Raw genomic sequence first — 17,504 nt, 5'->3', positions numbered from 1 at the left:
CCAGTTTCAGAGATGGATTCCCACAGAGCCTTCTCCCTCACTTAGATTGAGAAGCCACTTTTCCTTCCTCATGGGGAAGGCTGGGTCACCTCTCCACACAAGTACTGTGTCCCCCAGAAGAAACAGGTTTTATTTTCTCTTCTCCAGCTTCTGTGTATATAGACAGGGCTGAGAGGAGAAGAGTTGATAATTCCACAGTAGCCCTGAGGGAGTTTATGGGCGCTAGAGCCATGCTATGAAAATCAATAAAGACATTAAAAAGAAAAAAGAAAAAAAACAACAGTTGAAGATATTATTCAATTGTCTTCTGACATTATTGTTGACAATAAATATATTTTCAGTAGCCAAAATCAGTTTTGCTCAGTGAATAGAGCGTCGGCTTGCGGACTGGAAGGTCCTAGGTTCGATTCTGGTCAAGGGCATGTATGTTGGTTGCGGGCACATCCCTGGTGGGAGGTGTGCAGGAGGCAGCTGGTCGATGTTTCTCTCTCATTGACGTTTCTAGCTCTCTATTCCTCTCCCTTCTTCTCTGTAAAAAAGATATATATATATCTTTTCAGTAAAAGAAAGAAAAAAAAAGTACCACTCAACATCCCATTATGACATTTGTTGAATAGATGAATGAGCAAATGGATATATCTATTTTCAATAATTACTAATAGGTGGGACTATTCATGCTGTGCAATGAACTGCTAGGTGGATTGGGAAACAGGACAAGATCAGTCTGCCATAGTAGTGCAATAGAAAGCCTGGGACTTCTGTCCCATGACTCAGTTCAGCCTGACATCTTTGTATAACCCCCGCTTGCCTCAGCAGGTGTGTGTTCATAACAGTAATTAATAATGCCACACTCCAACGAGAGAACTGGAGAATTACTACGGAAAAAGCAGTTTTGTATTTTTTAGAATTTGCAACTCTGAATGGGGAGGAAATGTCATTTCCACCAGAGGCCCAGTATCCTGTTCTGGTCTGATGTAAACTCATTGTGAGGCAATCCCAGAAACTGCCTGTGCTAGCCTCTGGGCAAAATGTTTCCTTTTCATAGAAAAATGTCACCTTTTCTCTAGGAAATGGCAGTAGTTATTTTTTTCCAAAGGAAAAATGACCTTTGCATTTTGTTTAAAAAAATTCTCAAGGACTCGGCCTTGCTAAAAACACTGAAAACAATTCCACATCTTTTAGTTTGTACTTGAAGTTCTACTGTGTACATTCTGATATTACACCTGTCACACTGATATGGCCTGGAGGTGAATGTCAGGACCAGAACATCCTGGCACCTTGTTTTCCAGAAATATCTATGGCACATAGGACAGATTCTTGTAACTCTAGCCCTTGTTGCATCTAACCCCAACACACACACACACACACACACACACACACACACACACACTTTCACCTCATTATTCTCTTTGAAGCTTTGATGTTCCAATCAAAGCCACAATCTTATACAAGTTCATCAGAAATTGCTCTGAAGAAAACAAAACAAAACAAAACAAAACAAAAACACACACACAACCCCCCCCAAAACAAAACAAAACAGTTCTGTTACATAGTTTGTTTACCACTATTCCTTTTTTTTTTTTAATATATTTTATTGATTTTGTACAGAGAGGAAGGGAGAGAGACAGAGAGCTAGAAACATCAATGAGAGAGAGTCATCGATCAGCTGCCTCTTGCACACCCCCTACTGGGAATATGCCCGCAGCCAAGGTACATGCCCTTGACTGGAATCGAACCTGGGTCCCTCAGTCCCCAAGCTGACGCTCTATCCATTGAGCCAAACCGGTCTCGACAGTTTACCACTATTCTTAAAGTATGTGAAGTACTTCATCTTGAATTTAGAATTGTGGCAATTAAGTTGGGTTTTCCATGCAAAAACTTTCATTCTTTCATGAGAAAATGGGAGAAAATAAATCCAGTATTCTTTTATTTTAGTCGGGTGAGAAAACAGGAAAGAAAAACAACAAAGAAGCGAGAGGAGTGAAAATTTTAGGACCCAACACTTTAAAACAGAGAAGGAATACAAAGGTGATGATATGGAGAAAGACAGGTCTCTGTTATTAATCTTGACTTTGCAAAATAAAGTTCTCACTTCTTTTGTCCATATCTCATACATGTGGAATGTTTTCCTTTCTGACACTAATTCTCACCATTAAGAAATGCACAGTTCCCCTTACGGTGCTGGATTTTCTTGAACAAAGTGGTAAACTAGATGATGACACAGATTTACCATGTGTGTTCTTGTCAGTTCATGCAAACCCTCAGCTGGAGCATGTGAGAGGCACATTTATTACAACAGATACAGGAATAACGTTTCTGCATCTGCAGCAGTTTTGATATTTGCAGACTCAAGTGCGCTCCATCTCTAACTTCATGGCAGCTTGCAAAAACCAGCAGAATTATACTTACAAAGGCCTGCATGGTAATTTGTCTCCCATTGACTTCAGAGAAATCTTCTCATTTAGAATGATAAGGGGCTTATAATTATGAACTAAGACCTAAGACTTAGCTGAAGAAACAAAGGCAAGTTTCTTGCCTCTTTTTCTGACTTACATTGTATATATGATGACATGTATGTGCATGTATATATAGTTAAACTAGTCATTGAGCACTTTCAAGGCCACGTGATAATCTGAAGGATTATGCACCAACACTATATAGATATTTAATTCAGGTAGTATTATAATTTATCTTAACAGAAACATTTACCTTGACTCATACACTTTCCAACTATCTTATCCTCCTTAGATTTCCTTTTTGTTTGTTATGCTTTGGGATTAAAAGCTTTTATTTTTGGAGTTATAATAATAATAATAAAAAAAAACCCCACGAGAGTGAAACAATCATTAAACACATGAAGATTAGATTACTGACTTCTCTAAAATGTGATTAGAAAGCAGGAATTAGGATCCTAAGGTATGACTATGTAGCACCAAGCCCAATTTTTAGACATAAAATTCCATATTTTAGCTACTGGTCTACCAACAGAATAAGAGTTATCAACATGGCACCACAATTCTGAAAAATTTCTGATTATCTCCTTTAAATAAAAAACTATATTTTTTCATCATCAAGTATTCAATGCAGAATCATTTCATTCCAGGGTCCAATGGGCAAACATCCTAATCTGTTCATACATTCTTTTTCATGTATCTATCACTCCCAGAATACCAAAGTTTCCTTTAATTTATTGAAAGATAGTCTTATAAATACTAATTATGGCTACCAATTTTGGGTGATTCCATGTGTCATGTCCTATTCTAAATACTTTATATGTAATAAATCATCTGATTAGATGTTTGGTTAAACTAGACAAAGTAAAGCTTACATAATTCTCCAAAAAGATCATCAATAATCATAGAGGGATTAAAGATTATTACAACAAATCTTATGCCTTGAGAGTAATCCATGTAAGCAAATCAGTGCTGCACGGAAAGATTCATTCAACTGTTCAGTCAACTAGTTGAATACTTGCCATATATGTGGTAATGGTCAAGTGTCCCTAATCTCAGAGTTTATAGTCAGGTGTGGGGTGTGGGTGGCATGAAAAAAAAAACCAAAAAACTAGCTAGAGTTTATAATTTAGCTGGGGGGCGGAACAGATAAAAATAAACACCTTCTATAAAAAGCAGATTATTTCCAGGTAAACCAAAGGCTCTATTTCATTATTTAATGAAAAGAGAGTACTAGTAGTAGGAACTGAATAAATCTGACATAATCTACAAGAACACATATGACAACCCAGACACCAGAATCTGGTAAATATTTGTAACTATTTGGAGGCTTTTGTTTATTTATAAGCAAAAGAGTTGGTGACCCTGGCCCCAGACCTAGTTAAACTGATAAGAACTTTTTAAATGTGTTCAGATAATATCTTTATTTGAAATAAATCTAACTTAATCTGATCACCTTTCACTAATATACTGATTGACCAACCACCTCCTTCACTGAATAGGTATAAAGAAATAACTTTCACCCCATAATTCCCTATCCATCTCCATTAAATAACGAGCTTTCAGATTTTAAAAATGCCAACTTCAAACTTAGTAAGGGTCCCCTAATGACGTCCCTAGTGTAATAATGTCTAGCACCATTCTGAGTTCTGCTCTTACCCTGAATGAAAGTCCCACCTGCGTTCTCCTTTAGCTCCTAGGGGGACCAGCGAACTTGTACTGTAAATTAATATAAAGCTTTTGTGCAGAATAACTTAAAAATAATAGTGATAAAAGTACATTTAAGTGCACTGACTTCCATGACATTAATAGGTACAGTGATTGTGAACGTTGTAACTCAATTACCGTGTGACATATCCAAAAAGATATCAATAGTAAAACTAGAAGAAGAAAAAATAAAGCAACAAACTTCACTCTATCTGTGCTACAGTGGAAATCAACTCCTTAATATTGGGGCCAAGATGAGAACAAGGATTGGAGTTGTATAGTAGATATCCCTTCTCCTGTGAGCATGTCGCTAGACTCTGATTTTAAATGAAGAGGGCATACAGACCCTGGGCACAAGGCATTTACTAAAAGAGAAAAGCGAGACATGTGCAGGAAAGAGGTACTGCAGTAGAATTTATTTGGGTGACAAAGGCCCCTTAAAACACTAAATGAGTTATTGATGAAGCATAACATGATTTTAAGACTTGGTACAACAAATGTTTTAATCCTTTCAAGCGGTTTGTTTTGCAGCTGAAATTGTGTTTTGTCAACCATGGCACCCGTATCACCTATCATCATGAAAGGAGGAGAGTGGGTATAAAGTGTTCAGCGAGGCACACGCTCTCGCTGTGAGATGTCTGTTATTGATCTGAAAGACACATCACCAGCAGAGGAGACATTAAGCATTTGAACAAAATGAAGTGAGGTTTTGCTACTTAGGTGTGCTTAGGGAAAAAAAAATCAAGAATAAATATATCGACAAGCTAAACAAGCACACAGTTTATCTCATCTTTACTGGAGATATTAGTATTGGCCAGCTGGCTAGAAATTCAGGTCTATTTTCTGGCTTTTATAGAGCACAAGATGTTTTCTTGTAGCATCCAAAGTTCATAAATATCTCAAAAAACCAAAATGATGTTAAAAATCAAGGGGTTATTTAGAAAATTCTCTAACATGGACCTGCATATTTTGTGAGGTCTTACAAACTGAATTGTTTCAATCACCTCCTTTATTTTTTATTAGAAAGATAGAGCTAGAGACCTCGTGATTTTACTGTTCATCATCTCTAGATGTGGTATATAATTCACTATTATTTATTGACAGCATAGTAAGGGAACTGGAAGGCAAAAAATTATCAACATTTCTGTTCCAAAATATTGTGAGAAGGTAGACTGCCCATGAAAATAAAGGGTCATTTTCTCAGGGAAGTTTGAACAAATTCAGGGAATTCAGAAACAAAAACATGGGGCCTAGTTTCCCTCCCTTTGAATCTGGACTGACCTGTGACCTGCTATGATCAATAAAAGGGGGTGAAAGTAATGTCCTGCTGGTTCCAGGCTGGGCCTTAACATGCTTGACACCTTTCACTTTTGCTTTCTTGGAGCCCAAGTCACCATGTAAAGCAATGCAGCCACCCTGTTGTTGAGACTATGTGGAGAGAGAGAGGCCCTGTCAGCCCTCAGGAGTCCCATCCATCCCAGCTGAGGCATCAGTGTGAGTGAAGCCACCTTGCACACCTCAGCCCTAAGAGGTGACTAGATGATGCAGCTGCATGAGAGCCCCAAAGTGAGCCTAGTGGTGAGACCCACCCACCCAGCTTATTCCTAGCAAGGATGTGTAGAGTTAGGAGCAAACATAGGACATATCCAAAGAGATATCAATCACTGAGCTTTGGTGTGGTTTGCTATGCAAAAATAGAAAACTAAACGGATGTTCCAAGTAATAGAAAAATTCAATTTCTCTGATTAGTTCATTTGCTTCTGGCAAATGACAGAATCATCTAGTGGTTTGTACCACCTAAATGTGAACACTTGGCTATGGAGGTGGGGAGAGATGAACTGGATGATTCACTAAGACAGTTTCATAAGGCAGCCAGTCAGTAAGAGAGCAGTCATGGGGAGAGACAGTGTGTGCTTATGTGCTCAAAATTCAAAGGAAGCCTGCTTTGAAAATAAGTTGGTTATGAGGTGATGGGAAATAAGATACAAGGAACATATTTAATTATTTCTTAGGCTTTCTTACACATATATGTAGTTCTTCCTTAGGAGATGTTTAATTAACAATCATGGAATTTTATTAAACTGTTAAGGAGATAATACTGGTTGGGAAGGATAAAAAATATTGGGTTGGGGAGGTAGAAAACCATGAGGTGGCCATTGACTAGAGAATCAGTACTGAAGGGCCAGCCGGGAGAGGGCAATGCCAGTCACATTGATAGCACAGCAGCCATCTGCCCACATAGCATTTATGGACTCAAGTTAATAATTGCTACTTCCTAGAGAGCAAAAGGGCAACTATGATTTCAGATAATGCAGCTATGGGATAGAATATCCCCGAAACAATGTTAAAACATCCGAAGAATGAGAAATCTCCATAGCTCCATGTGCTAGACTGATATGAACGGTGGACATGAAGATTAATTAGTTTGTTCTATTTGGTAGATGTCCACAGTCTCCACCCCAATGGTCAGTCCCTTAAATATTCATAAGCAGTTCTTCGAAGCAATTCTGAGCAAAGGGTTGACTGGCAGAGGGTCAGACAGGGCAGAAAATGTTTGCTAGGCTGTACAGTAGGTTGGAGGAATGTCTTCTTGCCACCATTACACGCTGTGGTTCTCAGGTCAGTGGGCCTAATAGTGCAGATTCTAAGACTTCTAATTAAAGAATTCTAAACACACATGGCTTTAACAACGACTGTAAAATGAATAAACCCACAGCAATGAAGAGAACCTGAGAGATGGCATTATCTGACAGAGAGAGGCTGATAGAAGGCAAGGACTTCAGAATATGAAATGCCAATTGGAGCATGACAACTGATGTATCATGGCATTGGAAGGCATATTCTAGAGCTGGGGTCGGCAAACTATCGCCCATGGAGCACACCTGTAGCTGTCTGTATTTGTAAACTTATTTTCAATGGAACGAAGACATACCCACTTACTTACCGGTATATACTGCACTGTCTGTGGCTGCTTTCATGACAGAGTTAAATAGTGGTGACAGACTTCTGGGCCCACAAGACCTAAAGGAGTTACTATCTTAGCCTGTTCTCAGGTACAGGGAGGGAAACATGGACAAGAAGGACTATCGGTTGCTCTGCAGAACCCTACAAAGTCTTAGGGTTAGGAAACAGCAGATACAAGTACATAGAGATTTGCCCTGCTATACCTACAGGACTCCCACCACCTACCCTAATCAGAGGGTGAGGGTGTCTCTGAAAAATGGCCCCACTTAACAGACTTTCATATTCTGTTCCTACTGGTAACCCCTGGTAAATTCTGAGCAGTCTTCAAACTCTGCCACAATGCATCTTTGCTGTGTTTCACTTTAAGTGTGGACCACTGAGGATCACAAGACAGATGAGGACTGTGCTCTAGTGAAATGAGCATCCCGGAAGAAAGAGGATGTGGAGATGAATAACGGTGGACTCTGTTTGGGAGAGACACAATGGACAATTCCACATGCAGGTTGTACATTAGGCCCGGACAGAAGTAAGAGGACAAAAAAATGACCAGAAGGAAAAAAAAAAAGAGAGGCCCTCTAATGATGGTTCTTTGAGGGAAAAAAATCATTATCTTTTTAAAAGATATTGCAAAAAAAAGAAAGAAGGGAAACTTCAGAAATGTGTTGCAGAGAAAAAGTGTATTAATGGTACATTACTGGGGTCAGAGAACAAACTTACAAAGTGGTGGTAATGCAATGACTATATAAATATTAAAATGAGTGGTAAAAGTCTATTGGGAGAATGTCTGTAAGGCAGATGGGAGATAAGAGAGGTAAAGCTTCATCTATTTCTAAAGGAAGTACTATAAATATGCCAAGTCTAAAACTGTTAAGACAAGTGTATAAACACATTAATTAGAGGTGTGAAAATGGTTATGGGGGGGAGAAGGGGACACGTAAAAAAGTACAAACTGATCAGTGCCTCTGGGATCTGAGCCTGAAAGGTAAAGAAGGCAGGGCAGGAAATATTGTATGGATTATAAATATTTTATGTCTTTGTGCACATATTGAGTTGACAATTTTAAAAAGTATATAAGAGCACATGCCCAAAAACCAGTTCCAGAAATTTGGAATCAGTAGATGTGGGGACACAGGAATATGCATTAAAAACAAAATCTCCCCCAGAGATTCTGACAAATTCATTCTTGTGCCTCTGCTTGTAGAAACCCAAATAAAGAGGTAGCAACTGGTGAAAGAGCAGTAACATCGATCTGCCAAATGGGGAAATGCCAGGAGCTGTAGGAGGTCAGGATGTTGATCTCCCAGACAGCTTCCTGCCACTTCACTAATAAAACGGATCCACATTAGAAGAAGACACATAAAAATAAATAGGTTGCAAGTGACCTCATCATTCTACAGGAGAACTTTATGGATAGGTCAGCTTTTCTTCCCTCTTATATTTGTTGAAAATCAAAAGCCCTGATTCAAAAATTAGCCTGGGGAAAAATGTGAAACCGTATGTAACGAGGGAAGCCTTGTACCTGAAGCATGTTGGAGCAACTTTTTCAATCCTGATTTTTAAAATAGCTGCAAGAATGCTCTCAGAATCTCTGGTGCCTATAAATGCTTGCAGAACACGTAATAATCAGAAGTAGGCTGGCTTCTGGGACACTATGATAACTTTTAGGAAAGCTTCTTCTGGAATATGACATGACGACTAGGGATTGGCTCAGTTAGTTGTCCAAAAGCAGGGAGGAGCACAGTATCCTCATTTTCTCTGTTCTCTACCCCTTTCCAGGACTCAGTGCTGACTGAGAAAGAAAGAATTCCCCCTTCACCCTGGTTTCTATTCAGCACGATCCCAGGTCAACTTTTTTGTAGAGTAGATTTTTATTAATGTCCACACAAACTATTTTTAAAAAATATACACCGTATTTTCAGGCGTATAAGACGACACTGTGTTATAGTAAAAAGCCTGCTCAGATTGGCCAGAGTCAGAGAGTTCTTTTTTAATAAAAAAAGAACTGGGGTTGCCTCGGAAGTGGGGGGTAGTCTTATACAGCGAGTATAGGCCTAAACCTATGTTTTAACTGTAAAATTATACGCCGGAAAATACGGTATTATTGATTTTTTACATAGAGGAAGAGAGAGGGATAGAGAGTTAGAAACATCAGTGAGAGAGAAACATCGATCAGCTACCTCTTGCACACCCCCTACTGGGGATGTGCTCACAACCAAGGTACATGCCCTTGACCAGAATTGAACCTGGGACTCTTGGGTCTGCAGGCCAACTCTCTATCCATTGAGCCAAACCATTGAGCCAAACCGGTTTTGGCTCACACAAACTATTGATATCTCTTTGCCTAAATTAGAGATCATCTAGAGCTAGAACAGTTGATTAAAATATTTTCCTGCTATTTCAATGTCAAATGAGACTCCTCATTTTTTTAATAACTTTATTAATTAAATGTATCAGGGTGACATTGGTTAATACCAATGATTTATTGTTTATATGTAGTGACTATTAATTTTGTTAATTTTAAAGTTCATTTACAGATGAAATAGTTACAAAAAGGACATTTATGTTCCTAAAATGCATTTGTCTTTTTAATTTCATCTAGAAACTGGAAAGGTGGCTTCTTTTTGCTTCAATGGTAACATATTGGTTGGATTACTTTGACTAGGCTATACAGTGGGATTCAGCCAATTAAAATTTCACTTAATTTTGAAAAGCGTCCATCCATCCATCCAGTACTGATGAGTACTTGCTATCTGCCTGGCACTGTCAGGATAACAAGTAAAGAAAAAAATCGGAGGGTATATCTCTATGTTTAATTGATTGAAAATTTATATGAGAAAGGTTTTATACATAGGTATGTATACATTTATAATATCTATGTTTTTTAAATTGGATTCTATACTGTTTTCTGATGTTTGTCTAAATAGTTCATGTTTACAAGTTATAGTTATTGTTTTACTAGATATTTCCTATGAACATTCACTGAAGGTAAAATATTAGTGTGCACTGCGATGGCATATAAATCTTTTTCTAGCCATTCTCCCAGCTGTGCCTTTGCATATGCTGTTTCCTCTTCAGATAGCTCTCCTCACTGTCCACCAACAACTGTCTATTCATCATCCCAGAGTCTGTCAGGCATCATTTCTGTGAGTCCCTCCCTAAGCACTTCCCAATTGAGTCGATTATCCTTTCCTTTACACCATTTCTGGACTTTGCACATATTTCTATTATTGCATTAATGTAAGTATTCATTAACATGCCACTGATTATTCAAGCTTCTTGAGGAGAGAAACATTTGCCTGTTCATCTTTGCATCCTCGGTAATGAATGAAATGCCTGGCACAGATGGCTAGTCACTAAACATTAGCTCGACTAAACTGAGGAGCCATTGCCTCTATTATAATATGTGGAATGCCACAGAAATGTGTCCACATTTTATTTTAAATTCTCTCAAAATGTAAAATAAACATTTTTGAATAAACAATAAACAGTAAATTTCAATCTTTATTAAACTCCTTTCTGATGAAAAAAATTCTCATCCTTACAAAAGACCAATAAAATTATAATATAGCTAGAAACATAATTTTCCTTTTAAAAATTTCTGTTGCTTGCTCCCCCCACCCCACCCCCTTCTGACTTTGTGCCAACAGCATGGTTTTTACAGATTTATCCTATTATTATGTTACAATTAGTTGTTTATATATCCAAGACCCCACCTAGATATAAACTCCTACAGAACCAGGACCTTGTCATATCCATCTTTGTAGTCCTGGTATACTACAAAGACTATGAAAGGGAAGAGCTTAGCAGGTTGAATTAATACACAGAGGAAAAAATATGAGACTGTAAATAGAATTAAATCTTAGATTTTTCTTTCTCTATTAGAGCCTGATTTGTGATTATCTTGGGGAAAAAAACCCTACAAACTTCAAAACTTTGACTTGGTTGTTGAGTAAGACTAGCTTAGACAGTGTGGGTGTAGCAAACCAGGAAAACATGTAGGAAGGGGAAAAGCTTAGCTGTGCAAATATCTTCATTTTATTTTGTCTCTTAAATTTACAGTGAAAGAGGTCTTTTCTAGTTTTAAAACATCGAGTTGAGGGTTGGGTCAGAGGGGGGAAAAATCACTGTATCTTTATCATGAAAAGGAAGAGGTTTGTTAAATATTTTACTGAAGTTCAAAAGCTTTGGAGATCTTTTCCCCTCTGCTAAGATGACATTATTCCCATCGTTTCCTCATATTCTAATTGTGGGCATGAGAATGAGTTTTAGTTGAGTCATTTGCTGTTTGTGATTTTTTTGCAACATAAAGGTATGGATGTCTAGTGAAATATCACCAGATGAATCAGTAAAGTGGGACACTCTCTAGCTTACTCTTGCAGAAAATTATGCACACAATTTTTTACAACAGTACTGCTTGAAAACACTAGTTAGTTTTGAAACTTAACTTTTAAGGAGATAAAGCCTCTATTAAATGTATTATAACTCACTAGTGAGTGGGAGTGACAAATATACCTATTAGGTAACCCTGAAACCACTTAGGAATTGGCAATGAAGCACTGATCATTTTTGAAAATAAAAATTCCAGATGAATATCTCAATTTTATGTTGTTCCTTCATACACAAAGTACTTTAAAATCTATGAAATCAGAATTTATAAATCTATAGACCATAGAAAAGACATAACTTTTCCTCAAAAGAAATTCTCTACTTTGTGTAGCTACTAGAACCCATTGACTTTCACAAGTTTATATAATAAATAAAATCAATCTTGTGAAAAATGTGAAATGGTGATATAGTTTTTTGGCGTATAGTTACTATACTTTATAATACTCTAAGCCATTTCAAAAACAATACTACACAATTTTCAAATCAGCATTTTTAAATACACAAGTTAAAATTTGATTTCTTCTTTTTTTTTTTCCTGCGTAAGTACCAAACTATGGGACTAATCCAAGGTCATGGGCCAGAAAGAAGAATTTAAAATTAGACTGCAAAATCAGACTTAGTTCATTACTTTTTTCTTGACCTCTGTGCACCTTTCATATTTTATGATTTTTAGCCTTAGCAATTTGCCTCTGCCTTTCCATGCTAAATTAATTTTGATTATAATTTGATAGACATCCAAGTAACTGCATATAAACATTAATTCATAAGCACTAGAGATGAAATCTAGATATTAAAGCATATGGGGACATATAAAGATGAATACCACTTAAAATTTTTTTCTATGAGGTAAGCATGAATATTTAAATATATAACATTGGCAATTCAGCATGAGAATATTACAAGATTAATACATATTAAAAATATCAATGACTGAATATAAGCTAGAAAAGTATGAAATGTTAATCACATCCTTAAGAAGAAAATCTAGAATTAAATTAGAAAAGTGTCAATCTCAAGAGTCCACTGAGTCCAGCAGAGAGAAGGGGCAGTCAGAAAAATGAGGCAAAAATGACATTTCAAGCTGCTTCCAAAATACTTCAATGTGATTCTCTTAATATTAGGAAAAACAACTTGTGGTTTTCCTCGAGTTAAGTGACCTCTGACTCTCAAATTAAGAACACAGAAAAAAGCTCCTCATGTTTTGCCGTAGAAAAAAGATGATGCAAAACTGTTTTCTCAAACAGCACTTAGGAACTTACCTGTTTCCATTTTTCCATCCTGTGCTGCGGGCCCGTCCGGAATCACACTTTTCACCTGCAGAAACTCATCGGGCTCATCTCCACCAATGATGGTAAATCCAAAACCCATGTTGCTCTTTTTTAGGGTGGTGCTGAGGAATGTTCCCTTCAACTGGGATGCATCCCGGGTGAAGAGTGGTTTTTCTACATTGGCCAATATAAGTTAAAAAAGAAAGAGCGTGTTAAGGCAAGTTCTCACATGGGGAAAGCAAGCAAGCTACTGAGCAGCCATCCAGAGTCACTGTGGGGTCTCCCACAGTAAATGCAAGCAGCGGGGAGGTGCTGTAGGGGCAAAGCTCTTAATACTTCTTCCAAACACAGAGCAGTCCAACCATCCAGGGAAAGGTAGAAAAGCTGCTTGATTTGGAGAGATATATTTTTTGTGTGTGAAGTCAATGTTTTTATTCACCAAAGTAGCCCTTCTTGTGCTTACAAAGGGCTGAATCAACGTGCCACTGGCAGATAGAGAGGAGCCCAGAGGTTTCTGGGTAGGTTCCTCTTGCTCTAAAAGGGTCCAGGTAAGAGATTCTAAGTGGCTGGTCCTGCACAAAACCTTGAAACCAAAATGGATTATTTTGTTTTAAAAAGAATAGATGCTATGGAATGCTGCCACCAAGTTACATGTCTAAATTAGTTAGAAAAAGTACCTGGATGTGGGACTGAATTAACTTATGCTAATGAGATGCTATAAAGATAAGCAGATAAACCAATTGCTACTGGCCCGGGAGTGTTTTAGGTTACTCTAAAATGTGAGCAAAAGGCAAGCCAATATTTCTAGATATAATTATGAATGTAAAGGTAACACATTTTGTAACAATACGCTGATACATCCAAATCATATACACCTAAATAATCAGAACAGAACTTGAATCCACTCTTATAGGTTTGACCATTAATTTGATATAAGATATGCTTTTGCAGCTATGATCTGTAATAAGTATTTTCCTAACAATGAATGAAATGTTTTAAAAATCAGTCACACTAGGAAACAGAATTAATATATTTGAAATGTTATCACAATCAAGTATTAGATATTATATATATGTATATAGTTATAGTTTGGTTGATATGATTTGACATTTGGAACAGCAAAACTATACATGGTAGCTCAGTTATGTATTTTATGATTTTTTTTCCATTGTTACATTTTTGGTGATATGCAATGGACAAACTATAAAATAATGAGTTATATTTGAATTTTACTTGGCCTATTTACATATCACATATATCTTTTGTTAAACATAGAGAAAGCTTCTTTAAAAATTAAACAAACACACACGCACACATATGTAATCTTTTATTCACCAAAGTAGCCTTTCTTGTGCTTACAAGGGGTAATCACAAGAAAGGGTAATCTTGTCCCTGAGGTTTCCTTTATGAAAGTAATGCTTACAGTTGGAGACCTTTACATTCATGGCAAGTGTGCTGCAGTGTGCAGATCATCAGCAGGCAATCTAGGCCTCCCGCTCACAAAAGCCTCCTTTGCTGGTGTGATGAGGAAGAGCCCGCGAAGACGCGAAAAGTTTGTGCAGCATCTCATTTCACTGCGTGGCTCTAGGGTGCAGTCAGGTGCACAAGCAGCCCCAGACGTACCGATGGGCCAGGGCCAGGGCCTCCAGGCGTGGTTGCGCGGATAATAGGACAAGTCACTCACGCTGCGCCACCTCCCCAGGGCAGGGCGGGGGCGGCCGGGTTTGGGCCTAGGTATGGTCGATGAGGAGTTGTCTACTGCCACAAAGGAGAACAAGCCTCATTCTGGTGCTGGGTGCGTTAAGGACAAACTTAATGATTCTCTAAGTATCTCTGCAGTTTAAATTACCATTCTCAAACCCATGAATCGCCACCTGGCCACCTGTAAATTCCTGTTAACATACTCCCCGAGGCTTTCACTTAATCTGTGGTTGCTAAATACATTAGTTTACAAACACCCAGCTAAAGCCAATAGAGGGGTTTGGGAAAAAGCAGGTAGATTATTTGGAATGGTTCAAACCAAGGCATGTGTGTTGGCAGAGCAGGCAGTTGGATGGACAATGCTTCCCTTTGAAACACTACATGGGGACAGATACCAACCTCGGAAACCTGGGGCCTGCAGGGGCTTGGCTCCACGTTCTGGGTGGGGCATGTTATGCTGCTGGAGCTTCCTTTTTGCTTCCAGGACAGGGTTTTCAAACTGCGTTCTTCTGTTTATGTGGCTGAAAAACAAGAGTTCGAATGAGGATAACGGTGGGGCAAAGTCATTTAAGAGAACATGTGTACAGCTCTGCGGAGAGCAGATGATTAAGAAACACGGAGTGTGATTACAGGCAAGTGCCCACCAGGAATGAAGTCAGCCTCTGCTGGGCCAGCTTCTGCACAGCATGCATTTCTGTGACAGGAGCCAAGTCTCAATGGCTCTGTCCTTCCTTATTACATTAAACTTATGGGTGATTCAGCCAGAAGAACGAGAATGTGCACTTGCTTTCCGGTCTACGGTGTTAGTCTGACATAAATTTGGTGCATTTAAATAAATGGTCAACAAGTGAAATTTACACCAAGTGGTGAAGAGAAGAGTATCATCTAAGCTTTGCAAAGCCCCTAGGGTAAGATAATTCACTGATTAATTTACTCCGATAGCAACCAAAGTCCACACTTTTTAGAGTCAGAAGACCTGGGTTGAAGGGCTGGGACTTAGGGGGAAACACTCCGAGAGCTGTTATGGAAGTTGTAGAGTACCTGCAGGATGGTTGATGCCGAGACCAATCAAAAGTTGAGTATTTCCTTTCTGCATAGTGAGATGATAAATTCATAGATATCAGAGAAAGGGAGGCTACAAGCACCTGTGGGTCAGCCAGATTTAGGGATTATAATAAAAGCATGCCCTCTAGTATCCCTACAATATAATGAATTCTGTGAAATTTAGCGTTCCCTTCCACAGAAGAGATAGAAACCAATGACCCTGCCCAGCAGCAATGCCACGTGGCTCTTTCAGGATATGAACACACTACAGGAAATCTGGCATATGCATTGATTTTGATTCTCTGTGTACACGGAAATAGAATTATGGATTAAAAACATGAAGAAGAGACAGGTTAGAAGAGGAATGAGCAGTTACTGAGTACTCAACTCTGTACCAGCTACTATACATACATTTCTTTAGGTAAGCTTATTGGCAATTGTTTTGTATTCTTATTTTCCCATTTTTAAGGTGATGAGACTGATACATTGGAGGCCAGATGACTTGCTCTAAATCGTATGTCCAGTAAGTGAAAAAATGGGGGTTTGGCCATGTCTATCTCTAAGACCTTCATCACAAACCTTCTCTTTTCAGTGTATGACTTCACAATAGCAAGTGCAGGCATATTTAATGTGCATATACACACACACATGGGTGCACACACACAGTCTTCTCATTTTATGTTTTCTAGAACAACCCAGCAGAAAGCAGAGGAGGTAAAAAAATCAAAATCTCAACAAAAAATTTTATATTAAAACATGTCAAATAATTCCTGGTGAGAGAAAAAAATCAATTGTCAGGAACATGATGAGACAATTGCAATATCTAATTCCTTCCTCATGGGGGACAGGGTGGGGTAGGCCCTGCAGTCAATTAGTCCTGGATTCAAAATTCAGCGCTACCGGTTGTTTAGCTGTGTGACCTTGGGCAAGTTATTAAACCTGAACTGTAGTGTCTTCATCCATAATATGAGCATAATATTCCCTTCCTCCTGGGGTATTTGTAAGGATTCAATGAAATAGCAAATATCGACACAAGGTTTCAAGCAGACATACTCAACAACAAGCAGCAGCTGTTATCATCCTAAATCCATAGGAAAGCTTTGGGGTGGGGAACTTTAACAGCACTGGGACTTTTCTCTAATATAGCCTCTGGTATAGGCTATAGGATGGGCATTCTTATAACAATGTTCTTTGGTATGGGAATTCACTGGAATGTGGTTCAATGTTACAATGTGGTTCTGTCTTATGTAAAATTATTTTCCATTGGAAATAAATGCTACCATAATGCTTTTGTACACCAAAAAGTCACCATGATCTGTGGTGTGTAGTGAAGTATGAACTTTCAAGGCTTCTTTACCCCCATAAACTCAGACAGTGCCAGAGTTTGAAGCCTCTCTTCTCTTGTCTCCACATCCTTTTACTAAAATCCTTGATATTTCCTTAGGTAATATCTTTCTATTACCTAAAGAATTTTTCATCCATAAAATGGGAACATTAATATCTACTCTTGGACTTGCTGTGAAGATAAGAAAAATAATGTTTGCAAAGCACAGATACATACAGAGGACTTCACACTCTTCAAGGTATAACTTATTCTTCAAAAGTAACTTATTCTTTATTACTATTATTAATAACTAGAGGTCTGGTGCATGGGTTTGTGCACTGTTGGGGTTCCTCAGCCTGGCCTGTGCCCTCTTGCAATCTGGGACCTCTTGGGGGATGTCGGACTGCCAGTTTCAGCTGGATCCCTGCAGACCAGGCTGAGGGACCCCACTGGTGCAAGAATCCATGCACTGGGCCTCTAGTATGCATATAAGATCTTTGGTTAATCTATCCCCCCATCCTCTCCTTCTTCCCTCTGAGATTCATCAGTCTGTTCCATGTTTCCATGCCTGTGCATTGAGTGTCTGCCCCCTAGTGGTCAGTGCATGTCACAGCTACTGGTCAAATGGTCACTTAGGTTTATCTATCTATCTATCTA

At 38.4% G+C, this 17,504-nt stretch overlaps 1 protein-coding gene across 7 annotated transcripts in view; it reads right to left on the bottom strand.

Annotated features, from left to right (window-relative positions):
- MAGI2 (membrane associated guanylate kinase, WW and PDZ domain containing 2) overlaps positions 1 to 17,504 on the bottom strand; it is a 1,016,953-nt gene that overhangs the window by 234,087 nt on the left and 765,362 nt on the right. For 5 of the 7 annotated variants that reach the window (XM_045578504.1, XM_045578505.1, XM_045578508.1 and 2 more), the window contains 3 exons: positions 14,879 to 15,000; positions 14,402 to 14,536; positions 12,770 to 12,952 (listed from right to left, as the gene is read on the bottom strand). In XM_045578504.1, the coding sequence (XP_045434460.1) occupies positions 12,770 to 12,952; positions 14,402 to 14,536; positions 14,879 to 15,000 (440 nt within the window). The remainder of the gene's footprint in view (positions 1 to 12,769; positions 12,953 to 14,401; positions 14,537 to 14,878; positions 15,001 to 17,504) is intronic. The other 2 variants (XM_036429599.2, XM_036429601.2) reach the window with 1 other exon arrangement.

Source organism: Pipistrellus kuhlii, unplaced genomic scaffold (assembly GCF_014108245.1).
Source record: "Pipistrellus kuhlii isolate mPipKuh1 unplaced genomic scaffold, mPipKuh1.p scaffold_m20_p_10, whole genome shotgun sequence".
NCBI classification, from domain to species: Eukaryota; Metazoa; Chordata; class Mammalia; order Chiroptera; family Vespertilionidae; genus Pipistrellus; species Pipistrellus kuhlii.
This window is presented reverse-complemented; position numbering and strand designations above follow the sequence as displayed.